General features: G+C 34.7%; 1 protein-coding gene across 4 annotated transcripts in view; it reads left to right on the forward strand.

Annotated features, from left to right (window-relative positions):
- LOC141400619 (paired box protein Pax-6-like) overlaps window positions 1-13,787 on the forward strand; it is a 260,551-nt gene that overhangs the window by 135,883 nt on the left and 110,881 nt on the right. For all 4 annotated transcript variants that reach the window (XM_073979911.1, XM_073979913.1, XM_073979909.1 and 1 more), the window contains one exon: window positions 2,343-2,555. In XM_073979911.1, coding sequence (XP_073836012.1) covers window positions 2,369-2,555 — 187 coding nt within the window. In that variant the 5' untranslated portion in view covers window positions 2,343-2,368. The remainder of the gene's footprint in view (window positions 1-2,342; window positions 2,556-13,787) is intronic.

The following is a 13,787-nucleotide window of genomic DNA, read 5'->3' on the forward strand; positions in this document are numbered from 1 at the left end:
TTCATAGAACAAGAATGCAGCCCCATAACATAATGAATAATTAAAAATCATAACAAAGCAGAAAAGAAAACAAAAGGGGTAAAACTCAAAAACAACAAATATAACAAACACAAACAAAACCCAAAGAAGAACGAAAAATAAATCTCTTTTATTCTATTATTTTTTACTTTTTTATATTTTAATCTTCTAAAGATCTTCCATATGATTAATCTGTGATTCTTCCTCGCGATTCGCTTCCTAGACACAGTTACTATATGCTGGGGATTCGCAGAAGATATTTAGGTGCCCTCTTCCGCTATTGAATTGATCTTCCCCGCGAATCCCGTTAAGCGATTGCAGGTCGTATTTTTTCGTACGCACACGCAATTAATTAGGTAGCTAAAGAATCGACTGCAATGAAAAATTGTCGTGAATGAACATTGAAATGGGCAAAATTAATGAGTAGTTTACAGTAAATTTAACTTGCAAAACAATGGGTTAATCAAAGAGACTGCAGTAGTGATAATGGCTAACATATCAATGGCATATGATCCGATTACATTCACCAGCGTTTGATATTATTTTTTAAGGAATTCTTCGCGTATTGCTTCACAAAAACGTTTGCCTACTGTCGCAGACAAAAAAAAAACAAAGATATTCAGGCCGTAGCGTTTAGCTATGCAATTCGAACCGTTTGCGGGATAATTTAAAATGTCAAAAGGTACATAAAAGCTTCTACATCCAAGGAATTGTTAAATTAGCGCTTCTTGTTTTTGTTCCACCACTGCCTGCTACTGCTCGCAAATACTTGAAATATCCTAGCAAGACGGCAATTGACAGGAATTCTTAAAATTCCTTGAAAGTGCTAAAATTACCACTGAGAACAATAAGCAGCGATTTTAAGCCCACCCGGTATCCAGCCAGTGTGGTAAAGAATGATGTGAAGCGGTCGGCATTAAACACACAATAATGTCCATTTAAACCGAATCAAGACTTGTCACGAACCTCCACATCATGTTGATTACTGTCGACCCTGGTCCATATTAACACTCGCAGTCACTCTCAAAGGCACTATCGGATGGATGAATGGCACATTTGATTTGACTGCAACTGCCTGTTGTCTTGTCATTGTCACAACCTCAAGTGTTGCTCGTTCTTCCAATAGCCAATTTAGGTGAACAAGAGCTCCACTGTTGTTTCGAATGCCATAAAACAAATTTGTTCTCTGCGAAGAATGTTTGGAATCCCAGAGTGATGCCTTGTTTAAATTCCTTCATGTGCAAGACACTATAGCAAAAATACAAATTGTGATTGAGTTTTGGAACATCTCACACAAAGCGATGGACTAAGGCGTATGTAGTATGTACATTTATACATATGTATAAACACGTACATATACAAATGTACATAAGTTGGCCAAAAATCAAAATTTGGTAAGGATGAGAAGTAATTATTCTATTTCCACATTTATTGAAAGCTTTTCTACCTTTTGTCAAAACATATACATAGTTCTAGTATAGGCCTGCTCATACAACTACAAACATATTTTGTTAGTCCCAATTTACATTAGGCGAGTTTACTTGCGGCAATTGTCAGTTTGTGAGTGAGAGAGGGTGTTGAGAGGCAAAGGGTTACCATATACCTCACCTCTCTCTCCGTCAAACTGACAATTGCCGCAAGTAAACTCGCCTAATGTAAATTGGGACATATTGTGTTGGTTTTGAAACACAAACATTTTGATAGTTTCCCAACATACCATTCAGACTGATTTTATAAAATTTACGAAAAACAATTCGTATAAATACATTCTACAATTACACGGATAAGCTAATAATTAGCATACACATTCATTATTTTCAAGAGAATTAAGTTTCGTTTATTCTCTAGTGGCTACACAAGAATTTATAATTCAAATATGATGTTTTGTTCGAGTAATGTTGGTTTGTTGGGTTGGTTGTCTTGTGTAATGGAAAAAATTGTGAATTGAAACTTTTCATTTCAAAAACAAAATCTCTCTTTTTGAATTGTGTGAGTGAGCAAATTGACACACACCGACAGAGGTGCGCCCTTTGAGCAGCCTTGTTCTACTCGATAATTTGTAATAATTATTAAAAACTGTTACAGAATGTTGTTCTTTTACCCAACTTTGGCAATTATATAATTGAAAAGTTGCTGAACATTGCTGAGGAAATTTGTTCAGTAACATTTCGTAAGGACGTTGTATATGTAATACATTTTAGCATTATGACAGCCATTTCAATCGATTTTACAGCAGTAAAAACAATTAAGTAACTCTAATGAAGCAATTAATAAATTCACAATAAAGCTATTCATAGATTACCGAAATTATTGTTTACTTTCAGTTGGCATATGTGCTCCCAATCCCATAATGGCTCATTCAATTGCAACGCCTCCTGCTTTAGGAGGTATTTTTCCAAATGGTCCTGCCCCCGCAGCTGCGTTAACATCATTGGCGTCCCAAAACAGGTTGCTGGAATTGTCACGATTTGGCCTTCGCGGTTATGATTTAGCTCAGCATTTCCTAACTCAGCAAAATGCTGTATCCAAACTTTTAGGTAAGTTGTCGAATAGAGCTAATTAAGATTTTTGTACAAATGTTGTGTTGTTGTACAAATTATATGTGCATTAGGGTTAGGGCTTTTTGACCTATTTTTCTCAATGATTTCCTGTTGCGAGAATGAATGATAAACTGACAGCGAATGACAAAAAATAATTAAGATTTTATTTAATCTTAGGGTTTTATATTTGTTAAATATGAATGAACTACAGTATAGAGTCGATAATCCGGACACTCGTTAATTTTTTATAATGTAGACTCGGTAATCCGGACATCACATATTTTTCTTACCTCTATAATCCGGACATCAATATTTTTTCATATCTTGAACATTAGATTCTTATTTATTTCATTGACGTTTTCGTTCTTAACAATAGCAAATAATAAATAAATAAGAACATTTACGTTTTTCAAAGTTTTCAGTCCAAATCTCGACATACTAGATATCCACTGTCAACTCAGTTATACTGTCAATATGGAATTAACTATCTGAATCTGTCAAATAATTTTCCAATCATTTAAACATTGATGACTGGCTATGATAAGCAACAGTATTTAAATCCTAGAACTGGGTAGCAAGGAGCTAACGGAGCTAGTGCATTAGCACTCTTATTAGTGAGGTAGTCCCATGGATCATGCAATGTATTCCAAGGATATTTTACTTGTTTAAATCATTTAAAGCGTTGGGATTAATAGGTTAGTTTTCATTGGGATTTAGCTATATAGCTAAACAAGTAGAGTCCTAATATAGGAATTTCAATAAATTAAAAACAAAGTATGTAGTATGGCCCCTTTTATTTATGTTCTTTTACAATTGCCGATAACTAAGGATTGTTGTATTGCATTCTCGTAATTATGAAAGAAATATATTTAAATTGCATTTTGTCATATTGGTAAGCTATAAAATCTATATAAAACAATGTTTCTTTTTTTCCTCGCACAGTGGTTCAAAAATCGATTTTCCTGGCCCCTTTTTGTTGTCACCGATTGTTAATTTCCATATTTAAAACAAGTAAAAAAGCATTAAATTCGGCCGGGCCGAACTTTTCATACCCTACACCATAAAATATTGAACTAAAATGGAATAATTACTTTTCATTCCTGTCCCCAACTTTAAGTGGGTACGTTAAAATGTCAGATAATGTTTATGTACATTTATGCTTCATTCGGGAGGCCCTTTTTTATGGTGCCTATATCTAACTATGTATGTTGACAATTTTTGGTGGGCTAGAAATTGGGAGGTACTGTTATATAGGGGTTATAATAAAACATGGGCCTATGTTGACAGTTGTTGATGGGAGCCTTTAATGTCAAATAACTCCTAATTCGGTTAAAAATTTAGATAGAATCTTCAAAATATCGAAAATCGGTACATAACGTGGGAACTTCAAATGTCATTAACAGCTAGTTCGGAGGTATCTGGGCTATACGAAAATATGAACTTAAATGAACCGTTATATGGGGGCTATACCAAAACGTGGACCTATGTCCACAAGTTTTGTCATATAAGTTTATTGACATTTAAGAACTTTAAATGTCAAATTAAAGCTACATCGGTCTGAAAATGTAGCTAAAAACATCAAAACACCGTAAATCGGGGGCACCGTTATATGGGGGCTATACCAAAACGGGGACCTATGTCCACAACTTTTGTTATATAAGTTTATTGACACTTAAGAACCCTAAGTGTCAAAATATAGCTAAATCGGTCTGAAAATGTAGCTAAAACTGTCAAAATACCGTAAATCGGGGGGTACCGTTATATGGGGGCTATACCGAAACGTGGACCTATGTCCACAACTTTTGTTATATAAGTTTATTGACATTTAAGAACCCTAAATGTCAAATTATAGCTACATCGGTCTGAAAATGTAGCTAAAAACGTCAAAATACCGCAAATCGGAGGGTACCGTTATATGGGGGCTATACCAAAACGTGGACCTATGTCCACAACTTTTGTTATATAAGTTTATTGACACTTAAGAACCATAAATGTTAAATTATAGCTATATCGGTCTGAAAATGCAGCTAAAAACATCAAAACACCGTAAATCGGGGGCACCGTTATATGGGGGCTATACCAAAACGGGGACCTATGTCCACAACTTTTGTTATATAGGTTTATTGACACTTAGGAACCCTAAATGTTAAATTATAGCTGCATCGGTCTGAAAATGTAGCTAAAAACGTCAAAATACCGTAAATTGGGGGGTACCGTTATATGGGGGATATACCAAAACGTGGACCTATGTCCACAACTTTTGTTATATATGTTTATTTACACTTAAGAACCCTAAATGTCAAATTATAGCCAAATCGCTCTGAAAATGTAGCTGAAAACGTCAAAAAACCGTAAATCGGGGGGTACCGTTATATGGGGGCTATACCAAAACGTGGACCGATATATCCCATCTTCGAACTTGATCTTCCTTCTGAAGTTCTATCGCGAGTCATAAGAGGCTGATGTCCCATGGACAAGGGAAATCAATCAATGTACAGTCGAACTTCTCTATAACGTAGCACTTGAGGAACGAAAAATTACTACGCTAGAGAGAAAATTCTTTATAGAGAAACCAAGGCAAAATGGTTAATCCGGACACCGCCGAAACATGTGGTGTCCGAATCATCGAGATTTTACTGTAATCGTTCAGATTTCGTTCCAATTTATATACGATTATTCGTAACCAACACCGTCACTTCCGGTATACCGCCACTTTGTGAATGTATCTAACAACTACCAACAAGGGGTTGCCAATTTTAGATTGCTTTCGAAAATTATATACAATTTTTAAATATTTTAAATATAAATGAAACAGATGTACATAATTCAAGCTAGTGCCAATGACATAAATGCAACAAGACGGCTTTTGAATTTAGCATAATATAACTAAATATAAAATCTAAAAAAAAAAAATAAAAACTACAATTTTTACCAATTTTACACCTTTTACCCAAAAAACCGTTCCCGTACACAAAAAAATTGTAAAATGTTCGTTTCTCATTAAACAAAAATGGCGTCGACGCTCTCTTTAAAAACTTTTTACACGACTAAAAAAAATAAAAACTACAATTTTTACCAATTTTACACCTTTTACCCAAAAAACCGTTCCCGTACACAAAAAAGTTGTAAAATGTTCGTTTCTCATTAAACAAAAATGGCGTCGACGCTCTCTTTAAAAACTTTTTACACGACAAATTAGGGCGAGTAAAAAAAGTAACTGGTTGCTGGCGTCTGATTGGCTGGTACGCCGACTTTGACATTTGTTCCAGCTTTTTTGACGTTATTTCTATTTTTGAGGTCCCGAACTCTCTCTTACAAGTTTTACTTTTAAAAAGTACGGGAACAAATCTATAATGTAACTACATATGTATATTGTCAAATAACTTTATGTTACTTTTATACGTTTTGTACGTATTTAACCTATTCTAACGATCCAATTGGCATGGAATTCTTCTTGAAAATAATCAAATATAATAAATAAGACAAAAAATGTTTATGAAACAATGTATAGAAACATTTCTCTTAACAGAAAGAATGCAGGTTGCTGGTAACTTAAAATCACAATCAAGAAGAAAAATTTCAAGTTATAGTATCAAAAACGAAATGTATGAATTCAAGGATCTATTCAAGAATTCCATGCCAATTGGATCATTAGAATCGGGTAAATATGTACGTACAAAACGTATAAAATAGTTATTTGACCATATAATTTGTGTTCCAGTAATTTTTTTAATGGTAAAAGTTGTAAAAGAGCGAACTGTGAAAAATGAGATACACATAAAACTTTATTCAAAAAGTACGGGAACGGAAAAATGGAAAAAACGTCAAAAAACTGGAACAAATGTCAAAGTCGGCTTACCAGCCAATCAAAAGGCAAGCGGCAACCATGTTACTATTTTTTACAAGCATAAATTTGTCGTGTAAAAAGATTTTAAAGAGAGCGTCATTCAGCGCCATTTTTTGTTTAAATAGAAGTGAACATTTTACAACTTTTTTGTGTACATGAACGGTTTTTCGAGTAAAATGTTTAAAAGTGGTAAAAAATGTAAAAACTTTTTAGTACTGGAAAATAGGTATAGTTACATTACATTATGTTATAGCTCATTTAGACTAGCCATAAATCCTCAACTGGATTTAATAAATCCAGTACAGATCTCATTGCATTTAGATATACATTTTGGAGGATGTTAATGGCAGTCAGTTGATTATTGTTCATAGCACAATTACCCAGGTAGATGCATCAGCCCATCTGATCGAATTTGAAACGTCAAAAAAAGTTGTTGTAAATTGAATTCGTCTCAAAAAAATATTGAAAAAATATAGCACATTATGCTAACTAATGAGCAAATAAATAATTGTTTTATCGTTTAGACATCGTAAATATTAATCTTGGTTTTTAGAATCAACTTTGTATATCAAAGCAAATTTTATTTTTTCGCCTTGTTTACAAATTTTGACATTTGAAATTATTTTTGTTGTAGCAATTCAACGATGCATCTACCTTGTTTCTTGGGTCAGCTTGCAAATTTTTGTATACGAGGATTTATGCCGGATTTAAAACAAATCCACTCAATACAAGGATTTACTTTTGAAGTAGCAAAAGTTGTGAACTCCTTTCATACGATTTGTATGGTATCTGAAGTAAGATAACGTTTTTCGAGTAAAAAGTGGTACAACTTGAAGATGCTTGCACGTAAAGGAACAGAGCATTTGCTAGTGCTGATAGATTCAACATATTCGTACACAAAGTTTACATTGTTCTACTATATCTACAAAATTATAACAACAGTGAAAATGATTAGAAACGTTTGAAATTACAATCATCCAATAAAAATAATAACAAAGCAAAATTGGTCAATAAAACAAGCGTCAGAGAATTTTTTGTTTCCTTTCGTATTCATAAATTATCCGTATTCATAAATTCTGTATAACAGTCGCTATTCCAGTTGAGGCAACTGACACAATCATTTTTGATCCTATACGAATGTTACGTAGATTGTGTTCCCAGAGTCGCACAGTGTTGCCGCTTCCATACAAATGTGGACAAAAATAGAAGGCGTTGACCTAGGTTGATCAATTTTTGCACAAGTACTTATGAGGGCACAGGAATGAAAAATATGAATTTTGGTCCATATCGGTTCAGTTTTGGATATAGCCCCCATATATATCTTTCCCCGATTTTGGTATAACTCGGTCAATTTTAATCGAATAACCTTCAAATTTAATATGTGATATTTTCTTAGGCTCCTGAGTAGTTTCACCGCTTTTCGTAAAAATCGGTTCAGGTTTGGATATAGCTCCTATATATATATATATATATATATATATATATATATATATATATATATATATATATATATATATATATATATATATCTTTCCCCGATTTTGCCATAAATCGCTCAATTTTTGATGAATAGTCTTCAAATTTAACATGGGACGTTTCCCCAGTTTTACCGATTTTGATTTGATTTCGCAAAAATCGGTACAGATTTGGATATAGTCTCCATATATATCTTTCACCGATTTTGATATAAATCGGTCAATTTTTGAAAAATAGCCTTCAAATTTACCATGGGATGTTTCCTTAGGTCTGTGCCCTCATAAGTACTTGTGCAAACATTCATCAACCCAGGTCAACGGAAAAACTGAACAGGGGCCCGAGGAATCCCATGTTAAATTTGAAGGCTATTCATCAAAAATTGAGGGAATTATAGCAAAATCGGGGAAAGATATATATAGGGGCTATATCCAAATCTGAACCGATTTGTGCTAAAATCGGTGAAACTACTCAGGAGCCTAAGAAAATATCACATATTAAATTTGAAGGCTATTCGATTAAAATTGACCGAGTATAGCAAAATCGGGGAAAGATATATGTAGGGGCTATATCTAAATATGAACCGATTGTTGTAAAAATCAGTGTAGCTACTCAGGGGCCTAAGACAATAACACATACTAATTTTGAAGCTATTCGATCAAAATTGAACGAGTTGTAGCAAAATCGGGAAAAGATATATATGGGAGATATATAAAATCTCAACCAATATTTCTCAGAAGGTTGCAGGGATGGGCAGAATGTTTTTACACATTTTGATTTGGAAGAAATGTCCAATTAACGGAAAACAGGTGCCAAGGTGGCAATAGGTGGCAATCAAAAGATCTGCTCTACTAAATATTAAGAATTTTAATTTTTTTTACCAAATTTAAAATTAGATTTCTTGATAACGGTACATTGCCCATGTGCAGTTAATGTCAACTTTTTGTACTAAAGGGTTATATTTATAACCCACTCATCAAATCCCCATCCAAAATTTTTAGTATTATCAAAAAATTTTTCAGAAAATGTTATTTTAAATGTCGTCTAATTTTCATATGATTATCTCCTTAGATTACCTGGGAAATATTTTTCATATTTAAAGAGCTATAACTTCATTATCGATGCACATATCGACAAAATTCTTGCAGATTCCTTGTATCGGATGTGTTTACTGTAAGAAGAAAACATAAACATATTAGTCCGGTCAAAATAGACATGCGTATAAGGGGGAAATAGCAAAAATTCCCACAAAGCTGAATTTTGGTGGAGAGCTAGGGTTGGCCATTGGAAGCAACGTCCTAAAAGTCCGCATCGATCCCATGTGTGTAAAACAAGTTATTCGGGGTCAAAGGTCATTTTTGGAGGCATTATTCAGGTTTTTTATTTTTTCTCAAAAACGGTAATACTTAGCAAAAGCCCGCTAAAGTAAAAGTTGTAGATTCAATAATTGTCTACAAGATTGGTCTTTATGATTCTTAAAAAAGACTTACCATTTTCGAGATATCTCGATCTAAAGGTCAAATAAAAAATTTGCCGCGTAAGTACATTATGAGGCGAACCGGTTAAAGTAACGACACTATGTGTTAGATACTTCCGTAAGCTTTCAAACGATATCCACTTTGCAGTAATCGGTTCAGTAGAACCGGGTCTAACCCGGTTTTTAAATTTGGCCTTTCGGGTCTAATAGCCGGCGAACCGGATCCGCAACCGTTGAAAATTATACATTTCCGTAATCAGCGCAACAATCCCTACCTTCGGACAAAACTTGAAAAAAAAATCGGAGAGTTTTCGTTGGGGTCGTTCCCGTTGGGCTTTCGATTATACATGTGGGTTAAATGGGCTATTTTTGCATAAAATGACTCTAACATTGAATAACTCTACAAAACACACTCCGATTTTGTTGAATTTTTTTTTTGAAGATAGCTATATTTTCACTCTTAAGAAAATATATATTTTTTGGGGGGACAGACCCGATTACTTCGCTTATTTTAGCCGGTTCGTCTGAATATGTGCATATTTCCCTTATAAGTGCATAAAAATCATGTGTTTTTTAGAACAGCTATAACTCAAGAATGGTTCCTTCTAAAAAAAATTATAAGGGTCAAACTTGTAGATAATTTTTCTGTCTACAATATTTACTTTAGTCACTTTTTGATTAGATCAACAGTTTTCAAAAAATAAATCCGAAAACCTAAAAACCCTTAAATTTTGACCTTTGACCCCGAATAATTTTTTTTTGCACACATGGGATCGATGGGGACTTTTAGGACGTTGCTTCTAATGGCATACCCTAGCTCTCCACCAAAATTCAGCTTTGTGGGAATTTTTGCTATTTCAATGTCTATTTTGACCGGACTATATGTAAAAGTTAAGATCACATTTTTGGATTTTGTCCACGCGGCAACACTGTGAGTCGTGGGGATAGTGACTTTAGAAATTTGATGAGGAAGATAGAATCAAGAATTGTATATAATCGAAAGAAGGCCAATATCAATTATTTTAGTATTATTTCGAATTGAATTCATTATTCTTTGTCATATTAAAAAAAAACTATACTTAGTGTTCCGGAGGAATTGGCGCATTTCTAGTGCTAAGGAAAGAATACCAATGTAATGTAGGAAAAAGTTAAAAGTGATCGATTTGAAAACAATTGTTGTGATTGAATTCATGAATTAATTACTGTAAATATGTGCATATATCGGAGTGCTGGATTGGGAATGGCATGGATTTGGTTCTTCCCCGTGGTGGTTATTTGCTTCTCCAACGTCAGCTCTTGTTCTTGAGAGTTTTTGATATAATTACCGTAAATATATAACGAAAAAATATAGAAAAAAAGACGGACCTTGTAAATATTGCATATTTTGCGCACTTTAAGCTGTAATTACGTCATCGGGGGAAGTCATAGGATCTTCATATGTCAATGCGAATATGCTTAGGGTGTCCACTATATAGTCCAGTATTCAAGTATATAATATAAAGTTCATAGCGAACATGATTCGGCCATAACCTAAAAATCATCGTTTTTTGAGAAAAATGTGAATAAGTCATAACCCTAATAATCATAGCAACGCAGACATTTTTTAGCTAGAAGACATCGTACGTTCGCATTCATAGAAAATAGAGGAGGTCCAATAATAGAAAATTGAGGGATACTTTTATAGTTCTACATTACATATGTTGTCTAGTCTTCTATATAAATAAAAACCAAATGTCGTTCGTTGGTAATAGCATCAGTTGAAAACGGCTGGACCGATTTGGATAATTCGTTTTGTGAAATGTTCGCCATAGCATGACTTAGGTTTTTCTGCAAATTTGATCACGCCTACTTTTACGCCCACTTTTTTTTCAATTTTCAATTTTTATCTTTTCTACAAAAACTTTTCTACAAAAACTACTGAACCGATTTTTCTGAAAATGTCAGGGAATGTACAGGGATGGCCCCTGGTTAAAATGGGCTACACATTTTGTTGAATTTCGGAGGGGGCGGGGTACTTCCCCTGTATCCTATTTCTTTAAAAATCCTATATCTATACAAATAAAAATCAAATGTCTCTTCGTTGGTAATGGCATCAGTTAAAAACGGCTGGCCGATTTGAATAATTCTTTTTTTGAAATGTTCGTCATTACTAGACAGCGGAATCCTATGCAAATGCATACATGGTTAGCATGGTGGTAGAGAAAACCTGATTAGACAAAAACTCGTTCTATCACAAAATAAAACGAATTAGGCCCAGATATTTTTGCATATCGTGCATATTTTGACATGTATACAAGGATTTGTGGTCTAAAAATCCCACCGAAATGGCTGAAATGTGGTATTAAGTCTTCTTTAGGGGTATGAATCTTTACACCTGAAATTTGTCCGCATGGGTCCACGTCTTCATATAGCTCATAGAACGCAACCTCCCGATTTCCGATTTTTTGAAGGTTGTGGCCTCAACATCATACTTAAATGGCTGACATTTTGTATAAAGTCTTCGTTGGGAGTATAAAACTTTCCACCTGAAATTTCTCGGTATAGGTACACGTCTTCATATAGCCAGCATAGAACGGTACCTCCGGATTTCTGGTATTTTGAAGGTTGTGACCTCAACATCCCTCCGAAATGGCTAAAATTTGGTCTTAAGTCTTCCTTGGGGGTATAAAACTTTCCACTTGAAATTTGTCGGTATAGGTCCACGTCTTCATATAGCCCCCATAGTACGATACCTCCCCATTTCCGGTATTTTGAGAGTTGTGGCCTCAATATCCCTCCAAAATGGCTGAAATTTGGTATTAAGTCTTCCTTTTGGGTTAACAACTTTCCACCTAACATTTTTCGGTTTAGGTTCAGGCCTTCATATAGCCCCCATTTTGAAAGTTGAGGCCGTGATTATACATTTGTCTATTTTGACAAATGAATTGAATTTTCAATTTAATCTTTGGGGATGGCCCGGTTAAAATAGTCTCTATAGTCCCCTATACCCTTTTTTTAATGCTATCTATATTTACAATAATTGGAAATTAACTTGCGAAATAATTGACCACGCCCACTTTTTAAAATATGTTACATCTACAATACCACTGATCCGATTTTCCTAAAAATGTCAGGGAATGTACTGGAATGGCCCCCGGTGAAAATAGAATGCATATTTTCTTGAATTTCGAAGGAGGCGGGATACTTCGCTTTACCATATTAAAACCAGTAAGGAAAGGATCAAAGTCGGGCGGGGCTGACTATATAATACCCTACACCACTGTGAATATGTAAAATATAAATCGGAGCTATATCCAGATCTTAACCGATTTTGATATAATTTGGCACATTTATTTCCAGACCGAATTCAGTCACACATTCCAAATATCATTGAAATCGGACTTATATATCGTGTTTGGAGCTGAAAATACACGAAATCGGCCGAAAATATATATGGGTGCTATATCCAAATCTGAACCGATTTCGATATAATTTGGCACATTTATTTCTAGACTGAATTCGGTCACACATTCCAAATTTCATCGAAATCGGAAATATATAGCGTGTTTGGTACAGAAAATACGTGAAATCGGCCGAAAATATATATGGGAGCTATATCCAAATCGGAACCGATTTCGATATAATTTGGCACACTTATATCTAGACCGAATTCAGTCAAACATTCCAAATTTCATCAAAATCGGACGTATATAGCGTGTTTGGTGCAGCAAATACGTGAAATCGGGCGAACGTATATATGGGAGCTATATCCAAATCTGAACCGATTTCGATATAATTTGGCTCAATTTAAGTGGCGAAATTTCGTGACCACTGTGAACCACATAAAATTTCAGCTAGTTCAGGCAAAAAATGTGGCTAAGATCCCTAAAATACCTTAAATCGGGAGGTATCGTTATATGGGGACTATACCGAACCGTGGACCTATCTTGACAATTTTTAGTGGAGCAATTTCGCAGCCATTGAGAACCTCGAATGTAAAATTTCAGCTAGTTTGGGCAAAAAATGTGGCTAAGATCCATAAAATACCTTAAATCGGGAGGTATCGTTATACGGGGACTATACCGAACCGTGGACCTATCTTGACAATTTTTAGTGGAGCAATTTCGCGGCCATTGGGAACCTTAAATCTAAAATTTCAGCTGGTTTGGGCAACAAATGCGGCTAAGATCCTTAAAATACCTTAGATCGGGAGGTACCGTTATATGGGGGCTATACCAAAACTTGGACCGATATAGCCCATCTTCGAACTGGATCTTCCGACGGCTAAAAAAATGGTATTCCCCAATTTTCAGCTAAATCGGTCAACAAATGCGACCTGTACGTTGCGAACGGACGGACGGACGGACATGCATAAATCGACTCAGAAAGTGATTCTATGTATATCCCTAGAAGGAACTATGGGTCTATCTCGCTTCGTTTTGTATGTTACATA

Source organism: Musca autumnalis, unplaced genomic scaffold (genome assembly GCF_047663935.1).
Source record: "Musca autumnalis isolate F117 unplaced genomic scaffold, ASM4766393v1 scaffold_4, whole genome shotgun sequence".
Taxonomy (NCBI): domain Eukaryota; kingdom Metazoa; phylum Arthropoda; class Insecta; order Diptera; family Muscidae; genus Musca; species Musca autumnalis.